Source organism: Schistocerca piceifrons, chromosome 5 (assembly GCF_021461385.2).
Source record: "Schistocerca piceifrons isolate TAMUIC-IGC-003096 chromosome 5, iqSchPice1.1, whole genome shotgun sequence".
NCBI classification, from domain to species: Eukaryota; Metazoa; Arthropoda; class Insecta; order Orthoptera; family Acrididae; genus Schistocerca; species Schistocerca piceifrons.
The window spans coordinates 271,116,510-271,140,832 of NC_060142.1; the positions used below are offsets into that span (position 1 = coordinate 271,116,510).

The window sequence follows — 24,323 nt, forward strand, 5'->3', positions numbered from 1 at the left end:
CCCTAATGATCGCCATTTGTCTCCAGGCAGAGCATTTACTTATCTTGAGATTAAAACCTTAATCCAACCATTTTCCACCCACCCCTTTTCTCCCAGTTGGGGATTTCAGTGCATACCAGTGCTCAGGAGCATCTTCAATTTGAAATTGTTGTCCCCAGTCTATCATCTTGGAATATGACTGGCCATTGATGCTTTCTGGACTAGTTATGTAGACAGTCTGCTTGCCAAAGCAGGCATCTTCTCTCTTCAGTATCAGCTCATGGTCTCCTATGCAATCACTAGTTGATAATTTCCTGATCATCCAAATATCCTATTCTCTTTCCATAAAAGGATCCACACCTGCCTTGAGGTGGGATTTCCAGTTCGAACGCATCTCGCAACCTTCTGCCAGGACCTCCGCTTCTCCATAGAATGTACTCCCCTTGTTTTCCCATGGACCCCCTTTTTTGGTTTAGAGGCCATGAATTAGGACCAGTCTATTTCAGGGTCCTAAGATTTGTCGTCCCTTGACCTTTTGTTGTCTGCTCCTTTCAGTTTTTAGTAGTTTAAGGATGCTACCATCTTTTACACTGATGGCTCTAAAACTGTGAATATGACAGATATGACGTGACTTCTGAAATTTTCCCGGCGTATTTTTTCTTACAGTAATTTTCGGGTTTTCAGCCCGATCCCATCAACATTCTGCCATGATATTTCAGCCCAGAGACGTCTGGCCATCCTCAGGTGAGTGGGCGAAGTACTGAAGAGACCTGATGCAGTCGTGGTATTTATGGCGAATTCCACGCATGCGAATCATACTGGCGGTTTACAGCACATGCATTAGGTGGCATGCGCGAGGCAGCCAAGAAGTGTGTGCTGCCCTCAGTGGTGAAGTAAGAACAGTCAAATCACAGAGTATTGACTGAACATGTCGATTCCGCTGTGACCTCATAATTTTAATAATTGAATTCCAGTTTTTATCCAGCTGAAAGCCATCATCACGATCATTAAATTGTCAACAAGACGTATTTCCATGGGTTCTTTAATTACAGAGCCCCAGAAGCTGGAAACTTACTGCACCACTGAGGACAGCACACACTACTTGGCTACCTCGCACATGTCACCTCCTAACACATGTGCTGTAAACCACCAGTACAATTTGCATGCATGGAATTCGCCATAAATACCTTGACTGCATCAGGTCTCTTCAGTACTTCGTCTACTCACCTGAGGATGGCCGGACGTCTCTGGGCCAAAATATCTTGGCAGAATGTTGATGGGATCTGGCTGCAAACCCGAAAATTACTGGAGGAAGACAGGATATGCTTTTACATATCCTGCTTGACAGAAATACCATCCATTGTAGGAAACATGTGGAGCTGATAGCTGTTAACACAGCCATCTGTAATACAAATGGGTCTTTCTTAACCTCATTCTAGTATGTAGTGAGTCAGCGAGCAGTCTCCATGTCATTACCTATGTTACTCTTGTCACCTGGTGATATCCGGTATTTATGATTTTCACTCTGATCGTAATCATACCACTTGATCAGTTGTCTTCCTGGGTTCCAAGTCATGTGGGTACCTCAGGGAATTAACGTGCCAACTTTGGCGTGAGAAGCAATTACTTATCCCACATTTAGTTCAATGATCTCAGGTGCAGGTGAAACCTCTGCTCACTCAGAGATGGAATGATATCTGATGGGCTATTGCTTCCCCTAATAAACTGTGCACTGTCAAGATCCAGAAGAATACACCATCATATGCCGCCTCTTCGTTGGTCATACCAGACTGACCCATAGGTCTATTTTATGTAACTAGCTACCCCTACATTGTGGTTGCTCTTATCCTGGTGGAATACCCCATCCTTTTTGTTCTCCATGCTAAGCATGGTCTTCAGATTTCTTTGTCTGTCAGGATGGCAGATGACACAATCACAATTGAAGTGGTCATCTGTTTTCTCCATGATAGGGGTTTTTATTATCAGATATAACATTTTAAACTACTTTTGGTGCAAGAGCTGGTTGTTTGGAGTTGGGATGCCTGTCATTGCATACTGGGTTTGGGAGTCCTCACTCTTAGCACTTTTGGCAGCTCTTCTTTTAATTGTCTTTTAGATGTGGTTAGCCCAATTTTTCTGCTGTATCCTATTTTCAATTTTAGGGGTAGCACTCCAATGAATAGTGGGTATTGTCCCCCTCTTTAACACTCTGACTATAACGAAATGGGTGTGCAAAAGCTGTAGGAGTGATAGCCACTGTCTTATACGCACTCTCTTTCCTCCTCCTATCCACTGAGGTGATTATTCCTCTCACCTTGTTATAGGATTGTTGGCCAAACTGATGTCAGTTACTTTTTTAGTTTTCTCACTTTTACTATTATGAATCTTCTGGTTAGAAGGCATTCTTTGCTCTGAAACATGATTCATCATTAGCCCTTAATCATGTTGGCAGGAGGTGCATTGTGGGTGGGATGTCTCTTGCCACAGCCATTTGCTAAATTAAATTTTATGTTCTTGTTATTCAATGCAATGTGTCTGTTGTAATTGGCAGTTAAGTTATGGTCACAGAGCATTTCAGATACTCGTCTTGATCTGTGTTTACTGAAACCTGAGGCTTTAAGCACTTTGAATGGTGAGTGAAAACATTATTAATATAATTTTTTGTCCTTATAACAGGGGAGGTTGTGAACCATGACAGATTGTAATGTGAACTAGAAGATATTCATATTCTTATGACACACTTCGGAATAAATTCCATTTCGAGACCTTGTGGTACGTATAATTATAGATATATTAATATAGAACAACAGATGTACCAAGCTGATATTTAAAAAAAAAAATCTTTTTATCACAATAATTTATAGGTAATAATGTAGCAGATCCAAAAAGTTGTAGTACTAAGGGGGCTTAATCTGTTATTTCAGTTAACTGTATCTGAGAAATGAGCTGATATTTTGTCTTATGACTGAAGAATATGAGTGCCAAGGAGTCGGTGTATCAAACAGAACTTTTAGCATTGCAGATCAAAAATAGTAACAAGAATAGTAAAGACTACAAATAGACAGAAATAAATAATTTATTGAAGGAATAAAAATATTTACATAATTTTTCACATTTTCTTTAGCCCTTTGGAGAGGGATATGGGAAGTAGACAACATTTGCTGTGACCCAAGCACAGATTGCCCCAAGGTGGAGAGGGTAGAGGGGTAAGTAAGTACCACCACCCTCCTTATAGTATTGGTAAACCCCCCCACCTGCTCCTGTCACTCACTCACTTTCCCCCCACCACCATCCCCACCAAAGCTACTAACTATTTCAAGGTGGCTTGCAGGGGTAACACACTCTTCATTATTTCATGTGAACTGTAGTAGCTTTATAATTTTTATGTCACCTTTCATTAGAACTTTTTTTTAAGTAACAATTCATTTTTATTGTAGTTGTGTGAAAGCTAGAAAATGGACAAAATTCATCATGGTCAGCATCTGTTACCAGTATGTCTTAATGATTCGCTAGTCACCATTAGTCAGAAGTAGAAGCACTGGGACCAATGTAATTTTCGATGAGTTCATTGTATCTCCATTACTCTATTGAAGGTACTTTGTTTTAGTGCAAGCCTTGCCACTCATTTAATAAGAATTCTCTGAAACGAAACACCTAAATGGTTTTGCAAATTTCCTGCGAACCTTTCCACTAGGTATTGTGATTATACAATATATCACTTTTGTGCATCACATTTTCACGGTATTCATGTCACAGTTGCAAGACATGATTTCATCACATTTCTGTGTAGCTGTGATAAAATGGACCAAAAAGCTTCAAGAGGAAGAGAGCCTCTTTCCTTGTTCCATTATCATAGGACATATGTCTCCGTTGGTGCCATTCATCCATTATGGTTTCTCTGTTTGTATTTATAATTCAGGAACACATTTTGTTCAAACCAATTCTCTAAATGTGACAAATTCCTTTGCCTGTGGCAATCTCCTTGTATATTATCAGGAGCATCAGTTGTATTCACCTACAGAAGTCTTCCTGAAGCTGACTGTTAACTATTGTTCTGAAAGAGCTTAAATTGTTCAGGTGAAGTAATAAAATGTAATAATAGTTATTGTTATTCACTACTGTGTTCACACAATAAATATTTTGCCAGCATTGAAGTACATAATTCATACCAATAGCTATTTTTTGTCAGATCTTTTGGTTTGGGATTTGAAAAAGCTACCTTTTCTTGTTGGAAGTTAATACAGACTTAATGTGGTGAGTTTTGTAAAACATGTTTATTCCTAGTGTATGATGCAACTGATGATAGTAATAGTGAAACAAATTTTTGAAGTATATGCAAGTAAATTAAATTGGTTTCTACTAAGTTCTGTTTGCAATAAACAGAAATTTAGTGTTGTATTTGCGTATTAATAATGTGGCAGAAAATATTTATAGTAATCTCAGACTTGTACAAAGCATTTAGCCATAGGGAAGTAAATGAAAGAAAGATATTAAAACAGACAGCAGAGCTACAGTGGTATTCAAAACGTTAGTTTACATAAAGGACAGTACTGTATATATTTGCTCCATTGCATTATGCTGCACCGTGTTGGACAAAATTGGTGTCTAATATATAGAAACTGCCAAATTGGCAATTGTGGTGCTACTGTTAACATAAGAAATATATTAAGATAGCTGTGAAGTAGCCCTTGAAAAGTGCTAGTGGAATGGAAACAGGAAAACCTAATCCATTAACTTTCAACTATACATAGTATAACCATTGTTGACACATTTATTTGAACTTCTTATCATTATATGGAATACTGTCTATGCTGGATGAATGCTTTTTGTTTAGTGCCGATTGTAAAATTTTTGCCAGTTATAATTTTCTGTAGACCTAACAAATTTATTGATATGTAGTTTGTTCAGCTTGGAATTTTCTTTCACTTGCAGCAAAGTAAGGTGCCATGTTTCTCAGTTTCATGTGGCTAATAATTCTATGCTGATATGAACTACCAGAATGGACTGACACTGTAACATGTTAGAACTGGTAAAGCAGTTACTGAGAGATATCTGGTAAGTATGCAGAAAACAGCCAGGAACTATTATTGTTTCAGGCTTATAAGTCACTTAAATAACTTATTATTTTAAAGGAGATTTTTAAGTACCAGTGTTGGTAAATTTAATTGTTGTTGTTGTTGTGGTCTTCAGTCCTGAGACTGATTTGATGCAGCTCTCCATGCTACTCTATCCTGTGCAAGCTTTTTCATCTCCCAGTACCTACTGCAACCTACATCATTCTGAATCTGCTTAGTGTATTCATCTCTTGGTCTCCCTCTACGATTTTTACCCTCCACGCTGCCCTCCAATACTAAACTGGTGATCCCTTGATGCCTCAGAACATGTCCTACCAACCGATCCCTTCTTCTGGTCAAGTTGTGCCACAAACTTCTCTTCTCCCCAATCCTATTCAATACTTCCTCATTAGTTATGTGATCTACCCATCTAATCTTCAGCATTCTTCTGTAGCACCACATTTCGAAAGCTTCTATTCTCTTCTTGTCCAAACTATTTATCGTCCATGTTTCACTTCCATACATGGCTACACTCCATACGAATACTTTCAGAAATGACTTCCTGACACTTAAATCAATACTGGATGTTAACAAATTTCTCTTCTTCAGAAATGCTTTCCTTGCCATTGCCAGCCTACATTTTATATCCTCTCTACTTTGACCATGACTACTGATAGCTTGGATATATATGGCATATCATCCAACCTGCTAAAAAAAGTGTGTGACTGCATTCTCTACCCCTTAACCCATTGTATAAACAAGTGCTTACTTGAGGGATATTTTCCTGATGAGTTAAAACTGTCTAGGATCGTCCCAGTATACAAAAAGGGAGATAAAGACTCTCCATCTAGCTACAGGCCTATTTCAATAGTACCCACATTCTCCAAGGTAATAGAATGCATCATGTATCAACAATTATCATCTCACTTTGAGAATCTAGGAATAATTAATGCTACACAATATGGGTTTAGGAAGAATCTGTCGACCATTGATGCAATCAACACGGTAGTCAGTTACATCCTCAAAGTTTTTGAGAACAAAGGCTTTGCTCAGGTCTCATTCTGTGACCTAAGCAAAGCCTTCGACTGTGTTGAGCACATGCCACTACTAGAGAAACTAGAATTCTACGGCATCAAAGAAAACAGTCTCAGACTATTAAAAGCTTATCTCAACAACCGTAAACAGGTAGTTTGTGTTGGTAAGGAAATGTCAAACATAGAAAATGTTAGAGTAGGTGTGCCTCAGGGATCTGTACTGGGGCCCTTCCTGTTTCTGATAATGATCAATGACCTCCCCTCGTTTATTAGATCCACCACTGTATTGTATGCAGATGATATGACTTTTCTCCATAGCAGTAACAGTCTTAATGATCTTAAAACCTGTGCTGAAAATACACTCACTCATGCAGCATATTGGTTCAGAGCAAATAGTTTCCTGCTAAATGAAAATAAAACTCAGCAGATAATCTTCACTCTAAGAGACAAGCCACTATCTGATGACCCTAGTTCTGTTAAATTCCTGGGAGTTTATTTAGACGAAAAGTTATCCTGGGGCCAACATGTAAACTATATTAGTAGTAAACTATCTAGAGTAATTTATTTATTGAGACAACTCAGAAATTGTGTACCTGAAACATACATCAGATCATCTTATTTTGCATTTTTCCAGAGTATAATATCCTATGGCATTATCTTGTGGGGTAACTGTAGTCATATACATGACATCCTATTATTGCAGAAGAAAGCCATTAGGATAATTACAAATTCTTCACATAAGGCTCACTGCAAACCCTTATTTACTAAACAAAAAATTATGACTGTAATAAACCTCTATATATACAATGTCTTAATCTTTACGAAGAAGAACCTACAAGATGTGAAACGTAGAGAAAATGTACATTGTTACAACACAAGAAGCATCAAACACATATACACGCCTTACCACAGACTATCAAAATCAATAAATAGCTATGAAGTCACAGGGCACAAGCTATTTAATAAGCTGCCACATGCCATACAGGATCTTCCTGAGCATACATTCAAAGAAAGACTGCATGAATGGTTTATTGCCCACCCATTCTATGATATCAATGAATTCTTCAACTGTAAAATGCAGTAATCTAACAGATGACCCACTGTACATTGATTGTAATATAAGCTAAAATATTTAAGTAGTCAATACCTTATCACACTGTATTATAAATTGTAACTTCATTTGACGTTGTCAATTGCTGTAATGGCCTAAAGACAATAAAATCTTTATTATTATTATTATTATTATATTATTATTATTATCATCATCAGTTATTTTGCTCCCCAAATAGCAAAACTCCTTTACTACTTTAAGTGCCTCATTTCCTAATCTAATTCCCTCAGCATCACCCGACTTAATTAGACTACATTCCATTATCCTTGTTTTGCTTTTGTTGATGTTCATCTTATATCCTCCTTTCAAGACACTGTCCATTCCATTCAACTGCTCTTCCAAGTCCTTTGCTGTCTCTGACAGAATTACAATGTCATCGGCGAACCTCAAAGTTTTTATTTCTTCTCCATGAATTTTAATACCTACCCCGAATTTTTCTTTTGTTTCCTTTACTGCTTGCTCAATATACAGATTGAACAACATCGGGGAGAGGCTACAACCCTGTCTTACTCCCTTCCCAACCACTGCTTCCCTTTCATGTTCCTCGACTCTTATAACTGCCATCTGGTTTCTGTACAAATTGTAAATAGCCTTTCGCTCCCTGTATTTTACCCCTGCCACCTTCAGAATTTGAAAGAGAGTATTCCAGTCAACATTGTCAAAAGCTTTCTCTAAGTCTACAAATGCTAGAAACGTAGGTTTGCCTTTTCTTAATCTTTCTTCTAAGATAAGTCGTAAGGTCAGTATTGCCTCACGTGTTCCAGTATTTCTACGGAATCCAAACTGATCTTCCCCGAGGTTGGCTTCTACTAGTTTTTCCATTCGTCTGTAAAGAATTCGTGTTAGTATTTTGCAGCTGTGACTTATTAAGCTGATAGTTCGGTAATTTTCACATCTGTCAACACCTGCTTTCTTTGGGATTGGAATTATTATATTCTTCTTGAAGTCTGAGGGTATTTCGCCTGTTTCATACATCTTGCTCACCAGATGGTAGAGTTTTGTCAGGACTGGCTCTCCCACGGCCGTCAGTAGTTCCAATGGAATATTGTCTACTCCGGGGACCTTGTTTCGACTCAGGTCTTTCAGTGCTCTGTCAAACTCTTCACGCAGTATCGTATCTCCCATTTCAGTTTCATCTACATCCTCTTCCATTTCTATAATATTGCCCTCAAGTACATCGCCCTTGTATAGACCGTCTATATACTCCTTCCACCTTTCTGTTTGCCCTTCTTTGCTTAGAAATGGGTTTCCATCTGAGCTCTTGATATTCATACAAGTCGTTCTCTTATCTCCAAAGGTCTCTTTAATTTTCCTGTAGGCGGTATCTATCTTAGCCCTAGTGAGATAGGCCTCTACATCCTTACATTTGTCCTCTAGCCATCCCTGCTTAGTCATTTTGCACTTCCTGTCAATCTCGTTTTTGAGACGTTTGTATTCCTTTTTGCCTCCTTCATTTACTGCATTTTTATATTTTCTCCTTTCATCAATTAAATTCAATATTTCTTCTGTTACCCAAGGATTTCTACTAGCCCTCGTCTTTTTACCTACTTGATCCTCTGCTGCCTTCACTACTTCATCCCTCAAAGCTACCCATTCTTTTTTTACTGTATTTATTTCCCCCATTCCTGTCAATTGCTCCCTTATGCTCTCCCTGAATCTCTGTACAACCTCTGGTTCTTTCAGTTTATCCAGGTCCCATCTCCTTAAATTCCCACCTTTTTGCAGTTTCTTCAGTTTTAATCTACAGTTCATAACCAATAGATTGTGGTCAGTCCACATCTGCCCCTGGAAATGTCTTACAATTTAAAACCTGGTTCCTAAATCTCTGTCTTACCATTATATAATCTATCTGATACCTTTTAGTATCTCCAGGGTTCTTCCATGTATACAACCTTCTTTCATGATTCTTAAACCAAGTGTTAGTTATGATTATGTTGTGCTCTGTGCAAAATTCTACCAGGCGGCTTCCTCTTTCATTTCTGTCCCCCAATCCATATTCACCTACTATGTTTCCTTCTCTCCCTTTTCCTATACTCGAATTCCAGTCACCCATGACTATTAAATTTTCGTCTCCCTTCACAATCTGAATAATTTCTTTTATTTCATCATACATTTCTTCAATTTCTTCGTCATCTGCAGAGCTAGTTGGCATATAAACTTGTACTACTGTAGTAGGTGTGGGCTTTGTATCTATCTTGGCCACAATAATGCGTTCACTATGCTGTTTGTAGTAGCTTACCCGCATTCCTATTTTCCTATTCATTATTAAACCTACTCCTGCATTACCCCTATTTGATTTTGTGTTTATAACCCTGTAGCCACCTGACCAGAAGTCTTGTTCCTCCTGCCACCGAACTTCACTAATTCCCACTATATCTAACTTCAACCTATCCATTTCCCTTTTTAAATTTTCTAACCTACCTGCCCGATTAAGGGATCTGACATTCCACGCTCCGATCCGTAAAACGCCAGTTTTCTTTCTCCTGATAACGACATCCTCTTGAGTAGTCCCCGCCCGGAGATCCGAATGGGGGACTATTTTACCTCCGGAATATTTTACCCAAGAGGACGCCATCATCATGTAATCATACAGTAAAGCTGCATGCCCTCGGGAAAAATTACGGCTGTAGTTTCCCCTTGCTTTCAGCCGTTCGCAGTGCCAGCACAGCAAGGCCGTTTTGGTTATTGTTACAAGGCCAGATCAGTCAATCATCCAGACTGTTGCCCTTGCAACTACTGAAAAGGCTGCTGCCCCTCTTCAGGAACCACACGTTTGTCTGGTCTCTCAACAGATACCCCTCTGTTGTGGTTGCACCTACGGTACGGCTATCTGTATTGCTGAGGCACGTGAGCCTCCTCACCAACGGCAAGGTCCATCGTTCATGGGGGGGGGGGGGGGGTAAATTTAATTACAATCTTGTATTATAGATTATGCAGCTACCATTTTCTCAGTTCTCTTTGCGATACCCACATGTAAAAATTCACTTCCGTATTCACTTTTAGGCTACTGATCAATCTGGAGAAAAGAGCTGTTGGATACATGACTGGATCCAATTGCAAAATATGCAAGGTGCATCCTGACTAGAGGGTAGTTTCATTTGATGGAGAATATCTTAGCAACATTCAGGCAAACAATTGTCATGCTCTCTCAAAAACCATCTTCAACATGAAATGTCTACACAGATATTCAGTTAGATCTTGATGATATTTCAAAGCATTGTAAAGATAGGCAGCTTGCGTTAGAGGTTCAGAAATTTAAATTTGTGCACTTCACAAAACAAAACAAAAAACCAACATAACCACAATTGGAGTTCTGTAATAAATTACTTTGACTATTACTCCACTGTTAAAATATTACAGTATTTGTTTGAAACAGTTTTCATGTGCCTTCCACAAGTCAGCAGACTGCTACTGTATTTAAAGAACACTAAATGATACTCCTTTCAAAATTCTCTAGAAATCAGTTTTTGATTTCCAAGGGTACACACTTGCTGCCATAACAATTTTTATTGTCTTTCAAGAAAATGAAATCTAATTAGTAACTGCATAATTATTCTACATATTGTACAGTCACCATTTGCATTAAGAACTGGAGCAGATGGGAGGGGGGTGCACATGCAATTTCTTTTTCTCAAAAAACCTGTTCCATTGGCGTTAGATGCCTATTTCCCATACACCGCCTTTGTACTTGATCTGTTGAATTTCACATTTGGCTCTTATTGCCTCTGTCTTTTTCACAGGAAGTGCCTCAAAGATTTTCTGTTAACATATATTCTTTCCACCTTTAGCATGCTTTGATAATACCACAGTTCAAAACTCTTTGAGAATGCTAACATGAGCAAATACTTCTTTTCATTTATGTGCAGTTTTGTAATATTTAGTAATTTGTAGGGAAGTTGTATGTACCATTATAAAACCATGTTTGAAGGAAGTCAGCATGACATTAAAATATGGGTCTTTGCAGTGTTGCCAACATCTTGTCATTTTCGTTAGCTACTAGACATCCATTTCTGAATAAAGGTCTCCAGACTTTCCCATGCAGCATGGTCTTCAGATGTTTGATCTTGCCTCTAATTTTAATGTCATCTTTCCGCTTGTGTTAGGACAATGATGCGTTCTATTTTCTTATATCTCAGAATCCAGTAAAGATCATCCTAGGTCCCTCTACACTCCATTTGCCTGGCAAACGGCCATGCTCACCTCAGTTCCATTTTCATTGCAGTCATAATTAAGTCTTGCACTTCACTGTGTTTGCTAGTCCATCTGTTTGTTTCCTGTTTTTCTTGCTAATTTCTTGTGTGTGGATCTCCATTACGTATCGAGCAAAAACTCATTGTTATCAGCAAAATGAAAGTGATTAAAATACATTCTATTACTACCTAATTTCCTGGTCAGAGGTCCTGCAGGACAGCTAAGAACAATTTTGCTAGTAGGGAATTGCCATGATTAACTACGCCTTCAGTTACGAAGTTCTCACAGTTCTGATTAAATGTAATGGAAGCTGTAGCATTGACACATATATTCTTCACTTCCCTCACATGGTTGAATCTGTCCCTTGTTTTTAAATGTCTGTTAGTACAGCTGTGTTGAAATACAGTTAAAAGATTTTCAAAATTTATATCGTCATCCATCCTCTGCAGCCCACTGTGAAGTGCATGACAAACATTACGCCCCATTGTACTGTGTCTTAAAGTTTCTTCCCATTCCATTTGCATATGGTTCATATAAATGCTGCTTAAATGCCTTTGTGTGTGCACTGTAATTGGTCTAATCTTGTCTCTGTATAATGCATTCCTAGATTCCTCATTAATGGCTGTTTTTTTATATATATATATATATATATATATATATATATATATATATATATATATATATATATATATATATATATATATATATATATAATGGAAGGAAACATTCCACGTGGGAAAAATTATATTAAAAACAAAGATGAGGTGACTTACCGAACAAAAGTGCTGGCAGGTCGATAGACACACAAACACACACACAAAATTCAAGCTTTCGCAACAAACTGTTGCCTCATCAGGAAAGAGGGAAGGAGAGGGGAAGACGAAAGGAAGTGGGTTTTAAGGGAGAGGGTAAGGAGTCATTCCAATCCCGGGAGCGGAAAGACTTACCTTAGGGGGAAAAAAGGACAGGTATATATATATATATATAAAGTAGGTGGTCACAGGATAGTTGACGCCATCTTTGAGTGCCTGGCAGTTCAGGTTTTTTCAGTATTTCCATGACGCTCTCCCAAGTTTCCCATAAGTTAAGCTAACACGTGGCTATTTGTGTTGCACTTCCGAGTATGCGTCCAGTATCCCCCCGTTAGTAGTATGTGATATGGGTCCTAGGCTCACACAGTTGAGCAATAGTGTAGAGTGGCTTCCACAGATATTTTGCAAGCAGAAACCCATTCATTGTAAACTGATGGCATTTTTGCAGTATTGTATGCATGAATAAAGTCTGTGACCTGTTTACTCATGAATGAGCCTATGTGATCATTTGATTTCACATCCCCACACATTATTTTGGTCTGGCATTTGTATGAATTTACTGATTCCAGTAATGGGTCATTAGTAACTGATACTGTAGTCATTGGATAATATATTTTTGTGTTTTGTGAGGTGCATATTTTTACCTTCTTGAGCATTTAAAATAAGTTTCCAGCCTTTGCACAACTTTGAAATCCTATCAAAATCTGTTTGGACATTTGTGCAGCTTTCTTCAGATAGTGCTTCTTTATAGATAACTGTGTCATCTGTAAAAAGTCTGGGGTTACTATTGTTGTCTGTGAGGACATTAATATACAATACAAACATCATGGGTCACATTACACTTTCTGTGGAACATGCTAGAAGTTACTTCTACGTCTGTCAATGACTCGTGTCAGGGATACAGTAAAACCCCATATTAACAAGTCCACTTTTAAGCAGTTCCTTCTTTCTATGAACATTTTTCTCGGTCCCTGTGATAAACCTGTAAGAACAATGTTTAAAAAATAAATGTTCCACATCTCTTCCTAAACCACAGAACCAATTTCAACTGAACTTGGTACAAATATCTCTTACTATAAGAAAGCAATTGCTGTTTGGGTGGGAACCAGCTATCAACGAATACTGAGATGTGAGGAAAAATGCTGGATCATGCATGAAGTTTTCATACAGTTGTTCTTAACAACTGAGACACTCTTACGGCCAAGTAAGCTTAAGGAAAGGCCTGACACCTGGGAGCACTTTTGACCTGCAGCTGTTTTTTCTTGTCTGTTATATTTCTTGTGAGTTATAACAATTACAACATTTTTCTAGTTTTGAGTGATTTCTTGTCTTTCACAGGCATTATGTAAATTATTTTGCTGACACCTTTTGCACTTCTTTTCCGTCCACTCTGATATCTTGTAATGAAACAAAATCTTCAGATTCCTTTCTTTTCTTAATACCTCACCAGACATTTCTTACATAATGTCATTAGTAACTGCTTACATTTCTGATTGGACTGCTAAGTGACACAAATGTTTTTTTAAGTATAAAAAAAACTTGGTATGCTTGTGTGTATCTCTGGAGAAACTTAAATGTAGTCACAAAGTTGTTGGTGTGGCAGTAAACATAGAATGACATATTAATATGCATGAAGTAGTTTGCCCTACTGATATTTATGTAATGTCACATAAAGTTGTATTTCCATGTCAAATAATGCTTTGTTCTTATCCTGAACCTGTTGGTAGTCTTATCACAAATCTGAACAGTGAGTGTTGAGATGAATTATTTGCTTCCACAGGAGTCTGCAATGAATGCACAGACAGCAGATTCGCTGACTGTGCTGCATGGTGCAGACACAGCACATGCTCACGCTGTAGTTACTGATGAGGAAGATGACGACGGATGTCCATCTTCCCCAGGCTCTAGCACGCAATATGTCGAAGGCGGTGACTTGATGGCCGCTGCTATGAATGATGAGGTGACAGCGCAGCTCGCCCGCAGCAGGTTGGCAAAAGACACACGGTGATTTCACTTTGCTTTGTTTGTCTTTAGTTTTATTACGTTTATAAATTTGTGCTTGCGGTGGTCCACTGGGGGATATTGGTTATGGTCACCCAATTTTTCTGTAACAGATGGTCAGTTACTTCTTCATTCATAACTGGCATGTAACATTGGTCTTTCTAACATAACTATGTTAGATATGTAGCTTTGAAGCTTAATTCCTGGTGCTGGTAATATTTCCGATCAATGTCTGTACATTTTTGGTGATTCATAACACATTTCACCCCATCATGGTGCTGGTAATATTTGTCTCAAATGTAAGCTCAAATGACCAAGTTTTTTATAAACCCAAGAAACTAATCACTGTCACAGCACCATTTTGTCTAGTACTGTTTACTTTGTCATTTCAGTGCTTCAAAAATGAAATATGGTCACAGTATCTACAAGACAAACAGTTTTGTACCTACAGAAGACCATGTGGAGGTCTGACAGTAGATAAAACTTGTAATAATAATAATAATAACAACAATAAATAAAATTAAATGAGTTCCACAATTTAAGTATCTCAACAAAACAATTCAGAAAAATGAAATAGAAGTGAAAGCCAACAAGTCAGATGACAGAAGATGGACATTGCTTATCAACTCACTCAAAATATCTCCAATAAAAAGTGTGTTCAAGCACACAAAACTACGACATTACATTACCGTCATAAAAACAATGCCTATATGGATCAGAGACACTAATTTTAAACAGGAAAACAGACATAGAAAACTTTCAGAAAAAGGAACGGAAGATCATAAGAAAAAATTTAGGTCCAAAACTTGTAGATGAACAGTATTGGCTTAGGAGCAAACAGGAAATCAAACTGCTGTGGTGCGCACAGCCACACGAACACAATGGTCAGTTACCGCGGGAGAGTTAAGCAGCGCCTGCAACGTAAGTACCGGCGTGTTCCACTAGCCGGCACTAGAGGTGTTCCCGCCAAACATTCAATCGGTCGCGAACTACGCACGTGCACGAGCCTTTTTCCTGCATGTTTGGTCACACTATGATATCACCATCCACCAGTCAGGGATTGCCAACAGCCGCCAATCACCACACCGGAATCAGCGGAGGAAGGCTGGAGCCGCCGTGTTAAATAGCCGGAAGAAAGGGAAGCAGGCGTCTTTCGACTCGTCGTGGACTGCCGTCTGGAGGATACATTGATGCAGCCGGAACGTCCAGGTGCCATGTCTTAGCTACGCCGGCCAATGACCCTGGACTCTGCGCCCATCTACTTCCTCAGCATCCACCGGAAAGCGTTGAGAGAAAACCCGACAAAGGAGTGTAAATTCAGATCAGTTGCTAATATTTCAATTCAATAAGGTGGCATAATTCTTTGGCTTGCTATAAAATTTTGGTAGGAGAAGCAGCTTTTTTAAAGGAAGTTTATCTTTTTGTAAAATTAAGCGGTGGCCTTGCTCCACCTTATAAAAATACGTATTTTGTTTGCAAATGTGTGTTAATCTGTGGATATAACACAAACATTACTCTAATATTCACAGTGACATTAGAAAACACAGATTAAGATTCTATGAACACATCAAAAGAATGAATCCGGACAGACTTACAAAGCAAATAGTTGAATTCAGTGAAGACAGGAGTAAATCTAAAACAGACCCAATGAAATGGATTAGCGAAATCAAAACAGATCTGAAACTAGCAGGAATTACACCAGAGGATATCCAAAACGGAAATTTTCAGATCCAAAATTGGCACATGGCAAGCTGACCAAGAGGAGAAACCAAAGAAGAAGACTGGAACAACGTGGTCTCAAGAAAGAAAAGAAACCCACAGCAAAAGAATGAAAGAAGTATGGGCACAAAGAAAGGCAAATGCACGCCACTAAGTACTTTACGTAGTCCTAATGGGCTCATTCATATATATGCATATGACTATCATGTAAACACTGTTCTGTGTTGGAAGATAAATATTGGAAGGAGCAATATTTATTTAAAGTGATTTAAAGATAATTTATTTTGTTTAACTAATGACATAGTGGAAGAAACTGAATTGATACTTAAAGATTACCTGTAATTTTGCTGTAATACCATATAGCAAGCACTGGAATGATCCAGTAAATAACACTGTGGCCAATTTTTCTGTCTTCTATATATGTTGATATATCCTATGGAGCTTATTACAGTGGGATCAGGGACCATTGCAATGACAGCAGAAGGGAATAGAATGGGATAAATAATGTATATATTAGTGTAACATGGATAAAAGATAACTGTATATGATTATTTCCTTGCTTTGTGTGTGGGGGGGGGGGGGGGGGGGGCAGGCAATCTGTGTATTAAGTTATCCGGTAGCAGAAAATTGCAATTTGTGAATAAGAGGCATACAGAATGCACTGGAAATTACCCAGTGTCAATAGCTGAGGCTACAACAGGATTTAGTCTAGATTTGCAGTGTCTTCACCAAATTTGAAATTGAAAATCCTCATCTGCTGTGCTGTTTTCAAGGTTTGCTTACAATGATTCTCCCCCCCCTCTCCCCCCCTCTCCCCCCTCTCCCCCCTCTCCCCCCCTCTCCCCCCCTCTCCCCCCCTTCTCCCCCCTCTCCCCCCCTCTCCCCCCCTCTCCCCCCTCTCCCCCCCCTCTGCCCCCTCTGCCCCACTCTGCCCCCCTCTGCCCCCTCTGCCCCCCTCTGCCCCTCCTGCCCCCTCTGCCCCCTCTCACCATGCACCTTTTGAAGGTTTTTTCATGTTGGAAAATTGTTTAAAGTTAAAAATTATTTCGTCTTATTAACTATCCCAGAGAATGGCAACTGTTTAAATCACACTGTCTTCTGTTATCTTTACATGATATGCATTTCATCATGAGTGTGATGTGATTTCATGTAATGTCTTCTGAAGATGATTAAGGGGAGGTTGGTTATCACTTTTCTTGTGCAGTTGATTTTCTTCCACCAGGAATGGCTGCTTATTTCTCAATCTTGGACATAATTTTGGTATAGAGTTGTTTATTATATAGTGGGTTTTTGTCAGTTTTTTGAAATAAGTACATGATCCGTGTTATTACTTGTACAGTTAATTTTTTTTGCATCAGGTATGCCTTTTATATACCTCATCAGTTGACATTTTAGCCATTTTACACACACCGCGGCTGTCATTGGAAATGGATAGGTCCTGTGGTGGAGTCTTCGCAATGCATGTTCGGAGGCGCTGTTTTAACAGTCATGATTGTTTTGGTTTTTTTTAACTTTATTTGCATTTACTTGCTTATTGAGTAGCATAGAAGCATGATGTTTTTCTTCTTTACAGTAGTTTATTTACAGGGAGATACATAGTTGATAATATGTGAGTGTTTTGATACTGTTGATTCAGCTGAAAATGGTGTGTGTGGTATTTTCTGTACGTCTGTTAATGTTTCAGATGTTAGTTTCTGCAACTAATTAACATATGGATAGTGAATGTATTGTACAATTGTCATTGTGAAAGGTATGCATCTACTGTGCATGCATATACATGCTTTAGTAGGCACAAAGAATTTGAGATTCTGACCATAGTTCTTGCTTAGCACATTGGCAGAATGTTTGTCATTATTAACAACAGAACACACACACACACACACCACACACACACACACACACACACACACACACACACACACACACACCTACATCTACACCTCTACCTCCATTGCATGTCTGAAATCTGTCACATGAAACATATGCATCTTACTTTATCTGATAGGCATTCTGCAGTCTTGTATTTCATAGACCCTTAACTGTGTTCGGATGACAAGAGACTGATCTTTATACTATGAGTTATTTCACATTGAATAAGATTGTGGAAACAAGTTCTTAGCTCACCAGCAACCATTTGAAATCTGTTACTGGATTGAGGCTTCCAAGCATTATGGACTTCAACTATTGCTTCATGTTGCTCCTTCATGTCTTCATAACATTCATTTTCTAAGATGCTGAACTTGTCAGTTTCTTTTTTAGTTCCATTTTGGTCCTTACTAAGTTTTTTGTGTACTGATGGCCATTAAAATGACAGAACTGTGAAAGCGGCTCGTTGCAAATGTCAAATTTACATGAAGCGCACTTTATAGTGCAATTTGCCAATAATTAGCATTTCAGTGCAACTACACCAGGCAGACAGGAGTGATGTATTTACATTCTGTATACAAGGAAATCTTACGCAAAAGGTTTCTCATTCAGAAATTGCATTTGAATGTTGTTTATTTTTGAGAAGTTCATTTTATGCCTTGTGTAAGGAGGAGAAACCTCTACCAAATGTATTGAAGTTGATACTAGAAAGACACATCCTATCAAGAATGCAGTTTTTTGTTCTGTGACATTGCTGCTTACATTGGTAGAGATCCTACAGCTGTCATGTTAATATAGAATTGGTGGGTTCAGTAGGGCATACTTAACAAAAAGATGCCAACTATGACAAATCATTCAAATAATTACGAATTTCCTTCAATAATTATGACTTTATGAATGATGTAGCAAAAATTAATATTTTTTAAATTTTTTTTTATTTATAAGAGTAAGCGTATAAAGTGCTCAAAAGGATGCTCAAGAGAAAATCATTCGTTACAACTTGAATTCTCAACAATATTTCTTGGTATACTTGTCCTTTTCTGCCCTGTGTAGACTTCTCATTTCACCAAATACTATGTATGGTATATGACTTCACCCTTCATAATGTATAACTAGATATGAAGTGGTATATCATGCACAGTTGTTATCTTTGCTGATCATATGACTATTCCTGGCAAGCTCCTCCTAGAGATGTCCTTTGTTGTGTTGTTATGACAAATTGCAGTTGAGCTCTGTTTTGTGGTTAGTGTGTGTGTGTGTGTGTGTGTGTGTGTGTGTGTGTGTGTGTGTGTGTGTGTGTGTGTGTGACATGTTAACAAGTGTTTATTGCATTTATCATAAACACATTAATGTAGAATTCTTTTCTAGTGCATACGAGGCATGTGTCAGGGAAATATGTTCAAAAGATTTTGAAATAAACAATGAAAGAATTTCAGGTGCAGCAAAAGTGTGTGATGACATTACAGGGACTAGTGACAGTGTTAAGAAACCAAGAATTGTTAAAAAAAATTAGGGAAGAATACTTGAAAGCATGGCCCTGTCTACTGTGCTCCTCCAAATCTGATTCACACACACTTTGTAGTAGTGTGTATAGCTGGAATTTTTCAGTTGTCTGATGGAAGAGACAATTGCCGTAAATATGTGGGTAGCAAAATTTGTTGACGTACACTGAAGCTGAGGGACATAAACAAGAATTTAACAGTTTTTGCTGAATCCTTTTAAGATGAAAGTTTGGCAACAAATGCAGAATTGTTATTTACGACATTCCTTGTTGAGCACAACTTCTCTTTAGTATGCAGTGACGATGCAAGATGTTTGTTAAAGAAAACGTTGGTGATTTTAAAGTAGCTTCAGAGCATGGTTGTGTGAGAACAAAAATGGGTGTGCTAGTTAAACATATAAACACATGGCATCAAAACAAAAAGCATGTCCCTAGTGTAATTTTAACAATCAGGAGCTGCTAGCTGCTAAGGGGGCAACTAGAGTATTCGTTGAAACATGAGCCTTCAACTTATACTTCAGAAATATAGTGCTGATCTGAGAAAACATCAAACTCTAGCAGGTAAAAAAAAAAAAGCTCTGTATTAATCTTTGAATATACTGCATTTTTTCAATTTTGGGTTGATTTGTAGTAATGTCTGATTTAGCAATGCATCAAAATATCCTGCCACTACCACTCACATGCACATAACTTGCTGTCCCCTCCCCCCCCCCCCCCCCCCCTTTTCCCCTGCTTGTACTATCCAGCACATTATTTAATGGATTTCTTAAATGTTGGCATCTCTATAAAGATGATGCAGCATCTCAGCAGCTCCATGTCAGTAGCACCTGAGAGGACACACACAGCTTGCTCTGCTGTGAGAAATTGTACAGCAATGTCAGGTACTTTGAGTTAGGAAAGGGGCTTATTTCTTCACACTGTTTTGACGTTTTGAGCTGCACAGTGACGGGAGTGGCTCCACATCCATCCATATGAGTTGTGGTTCTGAGTACAGCACCACAATGAATGTATCCTTGTGTGGAGGCTTCCAGGATGGCAGTAATTGCCATATTCCATTTATCATTGTCATACCTTTTGTGATGGTATGGTGTGCCATTGCATACACAACACTATCACCTCCGGTTTTGTTTTCACAGCTAGTAATTTGGCCAGCAGCCATTACATTACTGACACGTTAAGACCAGTGGTTGTACGTTATTTAGGAGGTCTCCTGACACTATCTTTCTGCAAAATAACACAAGACTGCATGTTGCCTTGCTGCTTTCACTTACCTCGATACAGAGGTTGTTAGACTGTTGCATTGGCCAGCAGGTTCTCCAGATCTTTCACCCATTGAAAACATCTGGTGGTTGGTTGCTCAGAATCTAGTATACCACCTTTCACCAGTCACTTTGACTGACAAACTTAGCATAAAGTTGAAGAAGCATGGAATGATGCGCCCATATCTGTTACCCGAGCTCATTTCACCTTGATAACCAGTCTGGTTAGACCTATATTGCTGCCAACTCTATGTACCAAATTTCGCACCCGTATACCCCCAGATCATCTACAAATTTAATCTTCAAGCATGCATACCATTTTTCACGACGTGAGCAGGCATGTGGCGCACTTTGTACACGTGTAAAGAATAGCTGCCTTTGTTACCAAGGGTAACATGTATTAGCAAAATCCCAGTTTGATTGTAGTTTAATTAAATGATGATAAAATAAACTTACATTATATGTGCTAAGTCATTGTTATAAACAACAATAAAATAAATTTTTCATTATATTGCTCTGTGTGGTATCATAAAAGTATTACTCCACAGTAAAGACCTACTCAAAGCATAAAGAGTGCAATTGCATCTGATTCATGCTAACTGCTTATTCGATTACTAAATATCTTGGAGGCAATTGCCTCATTGTGAGACTGTTGCTAGCTTGGAATCTGGGTCCTTTTTTTTGCACAGATCGTAAATTATTTCTCACCTAACTTGCTATTTATTTTGTACTACTCCTGCTCATTTGAATGTATGATAACAGAAATGACTACAGTGTTAGCTGAAGCAGTGATGAAGTAATACAGACATGGGCTCAGTTGTAAAACAACAATGGAACAGTAGAAGTGATTGGCACATTGTATACACAGCCGCACCCACTTGAGGGTTAATAATGTATTTTCCCTAGTATACTGCATATGCACAGTAAGCAAAATTTCATTGTTTACTATCCTTATTGGTGTTGCAGTTTCAATCCCCAACAGTCTATTTGTTTTATACTGTTGTGTGACCTCTACCATTTCTGGTATAGTGTATAAGAGTCATCTTTGTTTTGCTTTAAAATGAACTGTTATCGTCTTGTAGTGAAATTTGCTGTTATTTTCCAGCTGCTGTAAGTCTAAGTGGTTTTCTTCTTTCCCATCAGATTGTAGGCACTTTGATGTCCAGATTTAAAAAATGTTCATAGAATATCTTTTATTTTTATTTATTTATTTTTTTTTAACAAATCTTGCTTTATCATTGTGAAACCCATTCAGGATTGGGAATATTGTTTCTAATTTTCTTGTTTGCAATAAACCCTACTCAGGAATTTCCACCTTGTTGTTTTCTTTGTAATGAAACATGTATACTGAATTTAATTATGTTTGGCCTCACTTTTTACTTGTGAATAACCCTATTGTATCACATTTGTTTACTTTATCTTCCAACTCCATTAGCTTATCTTCAATTCCAAAACTGTGTAATTTATTGTCCTTGAATTAAAATTAATAGAAGCAGTTGTGATTGAAGGGTCCTTGCCATTGTCACTTTAGCCATACTTAATGTATATAGGTGTAGGTGGAGGTGTAACTGTGCATGGCACATGGCTAAAGATGTCATGCGAGTTCCTTTGCTCTACTATTATCAGCCTGCCTCTACAATGGAAGTGTGTCTACATCAAGTAATGGAAGTATTATCAGTAGTGTTTCATTTGTATTGGCATATCAATGTCCCATAAATCCACATATGCTGAATCTCTCCCATCAACCCTGTACATTGTACCTGAGCCTTCCAGGTCTCCAGGAGTTTGATCGGTTGGCAAACAATGCCAAATATTAGCAAACATGCTAACCTCAAACTTTGCACAGGCCTGAGTGTTTGTAGTGTAATACATTTAATTCAGAAGGTAGCAGAGTTCCACTCCCCACATTTCTTCCATTCAAGTTGCTGAGATTCATATCCTTATTTGTTCCTCATAAAGCAATCAGTCGAGTATTTCATTATGAATACTAGCCACTGAAAAGCATGAGCATCTAAATTGCTTATTTGGACTTATCCTGATTGGGTCACTCGATCCTAGGAAAAGTGTCATTATGGGATCTGCCTTATATCTTGGTAGAGCTACCATTTGTATCTATTCTTGGGCTATTATTTAGTAAAAACAATGGGGTTAGTTGCAAAATAGTTACTAATAATCTTACTAACAGTTTAGTTTTTAGTGTTGTCTTAAGTATTAGTGTAATAAGTGATACTTACCACTAGTCATTTTTGTCAAATGTGCATGGTAACATTAAGTCAATTTTTATTTCATTTTAATAGTTTGATTTGCATGCCATGTTTGTTAAAACTTCTTATGAGTGTTGGCGTTTAAACATTGTTACATTGGTTTTTATATCTGGAGAGTTGAATAAATTTTATGAGTGATACCAAATGTTCATCAGAAATTGTAGTCAGATTGTCCCCCTTTGTCTCTCATCCAACCAAAACACTTGAATTTGTCATGTAAGACATGTTTCTGTAAAGTAAGGAGACTGTTTCTGTAAATGCTAGTTCTTTTTTTTTTGTACAAGATCTACTGCCATGAACAGCAACTTTGAAACATCTTTTGACCAGAAACATTTCACATTTTGTTTAGCAAACATTCTTGTCGTTCCAGAATGATATTTTCACTCTGCAGCGGAGTGTGCGCTGATATGAAACTTCCTGGCAGATTAAAACTGTGTGCCGGACCGAGACTCGAACTCAGGACCTTTGCCTTTCGCGGGCAAGCACACACTCCGCTACAGAGTAAAATCTCATTCTGGAAACATTCCCCAGGCTGTGCCTAAGCCATGTCTCCGCAATATCCTTTCTTCCAGGACTGCAGGGGGGGGGGGGGACAAAGAAAATAAATCTCAAAGGTGAATCACTTGTGAAGGTTCTGATCACTGTCTTCTTTGATTACAGTGGGATAGTGCATCATGAGTTCCTGTCTTAAGGTCATACAGACCATAAGTAATACTCCCTTGAAGTTATGTACTGTTTGCATGGAGGAACCTAAAGGAAATGACCAGAATTATGGTAAAACCACTTCTGGAAATTGCATCACAATAATGCTCCCACTCTCACCTCATTGCTTGTTCATGAGTCTTTGGCAAAAAAAAAAAAAAAAAAAAACTGGTATGTTGCCAGAGCCACCGTGTTACTGGACATGATCCCCTGCAACTTCTTTCAATCCCTGAGACTGAAGAGAGCCATGAAAGGATGTCGTTTTACCACCATTGATAAGATAAAAACAGAATCCCTGAAGGAGCTGAACACCATAATGAAAAGTGAGTTCCACAAGTGCTTCCAAGATTGGAAAAAGCACTTGCAAAAGTGTATTATATCTGAGAGCGATTACTTTGAAGGGGACAAAGTTGATGTTGAAGAATAAGTAAATATTCTTTATGAAAAACAAAAATTTCCGTTACTTTTTAATCACACGTTGTATCACTCCTCGGTGTGACAGTGAAGGAAAAAAAAAAAAAAATTGTATGAGCTTGTTGGGAAAAAATTGCTTTTGAATTATAATGATTTTGCATGGGGAGATTTCTATCTGGCTGTGTTGAATAGACTATACAGATTGGTGGAGCAGAAACGTAGTTGAACCATGACTTTACTCACTCTCAGTATTTCTTAGTCATAGCCCTACATGATCGTTGATTCGCTCTTCATAAACTGATGCACTCTTTGAAATGCTCTCACATTTTGAATCACTATGGCAGTATCAGAGATAGCTCCATTGTTCACATTTTTGAACTGATTACAAAAAACTGTGGGATTGTGACAATAGGTGT

At 38.2% G+C, this 24,323-nt stretch overlaps 1 protein-coding gene across 1 annotated transcript in view; it reads left to right on the forward strand.

The window, feature by feature from the left end:
- The window catches only part of LOC124799286 (DNA-binding protein P3A2), a 152,517-nt gene that overhangs the window by 6,821 nt on the left and 121,373 nt on the right, over window positions 1-24,323 (forward strand). The window contains 4 exon segments of the mRNA XM_047262863.1: window positions 2,656-2,751; window positions 4,912-5,034; window positions 13,962-14,159; window positions 14,161-14,185. Coding sequence (XP_047118819.1) covers window positions 13,971-14,159; window positions 14,161-14,185 — 214 coding nt within the window. The 5' untranslated portion in view covers window positions 2,656-2,751; window positions 4,912-5,034; window positions 13,962-13,970.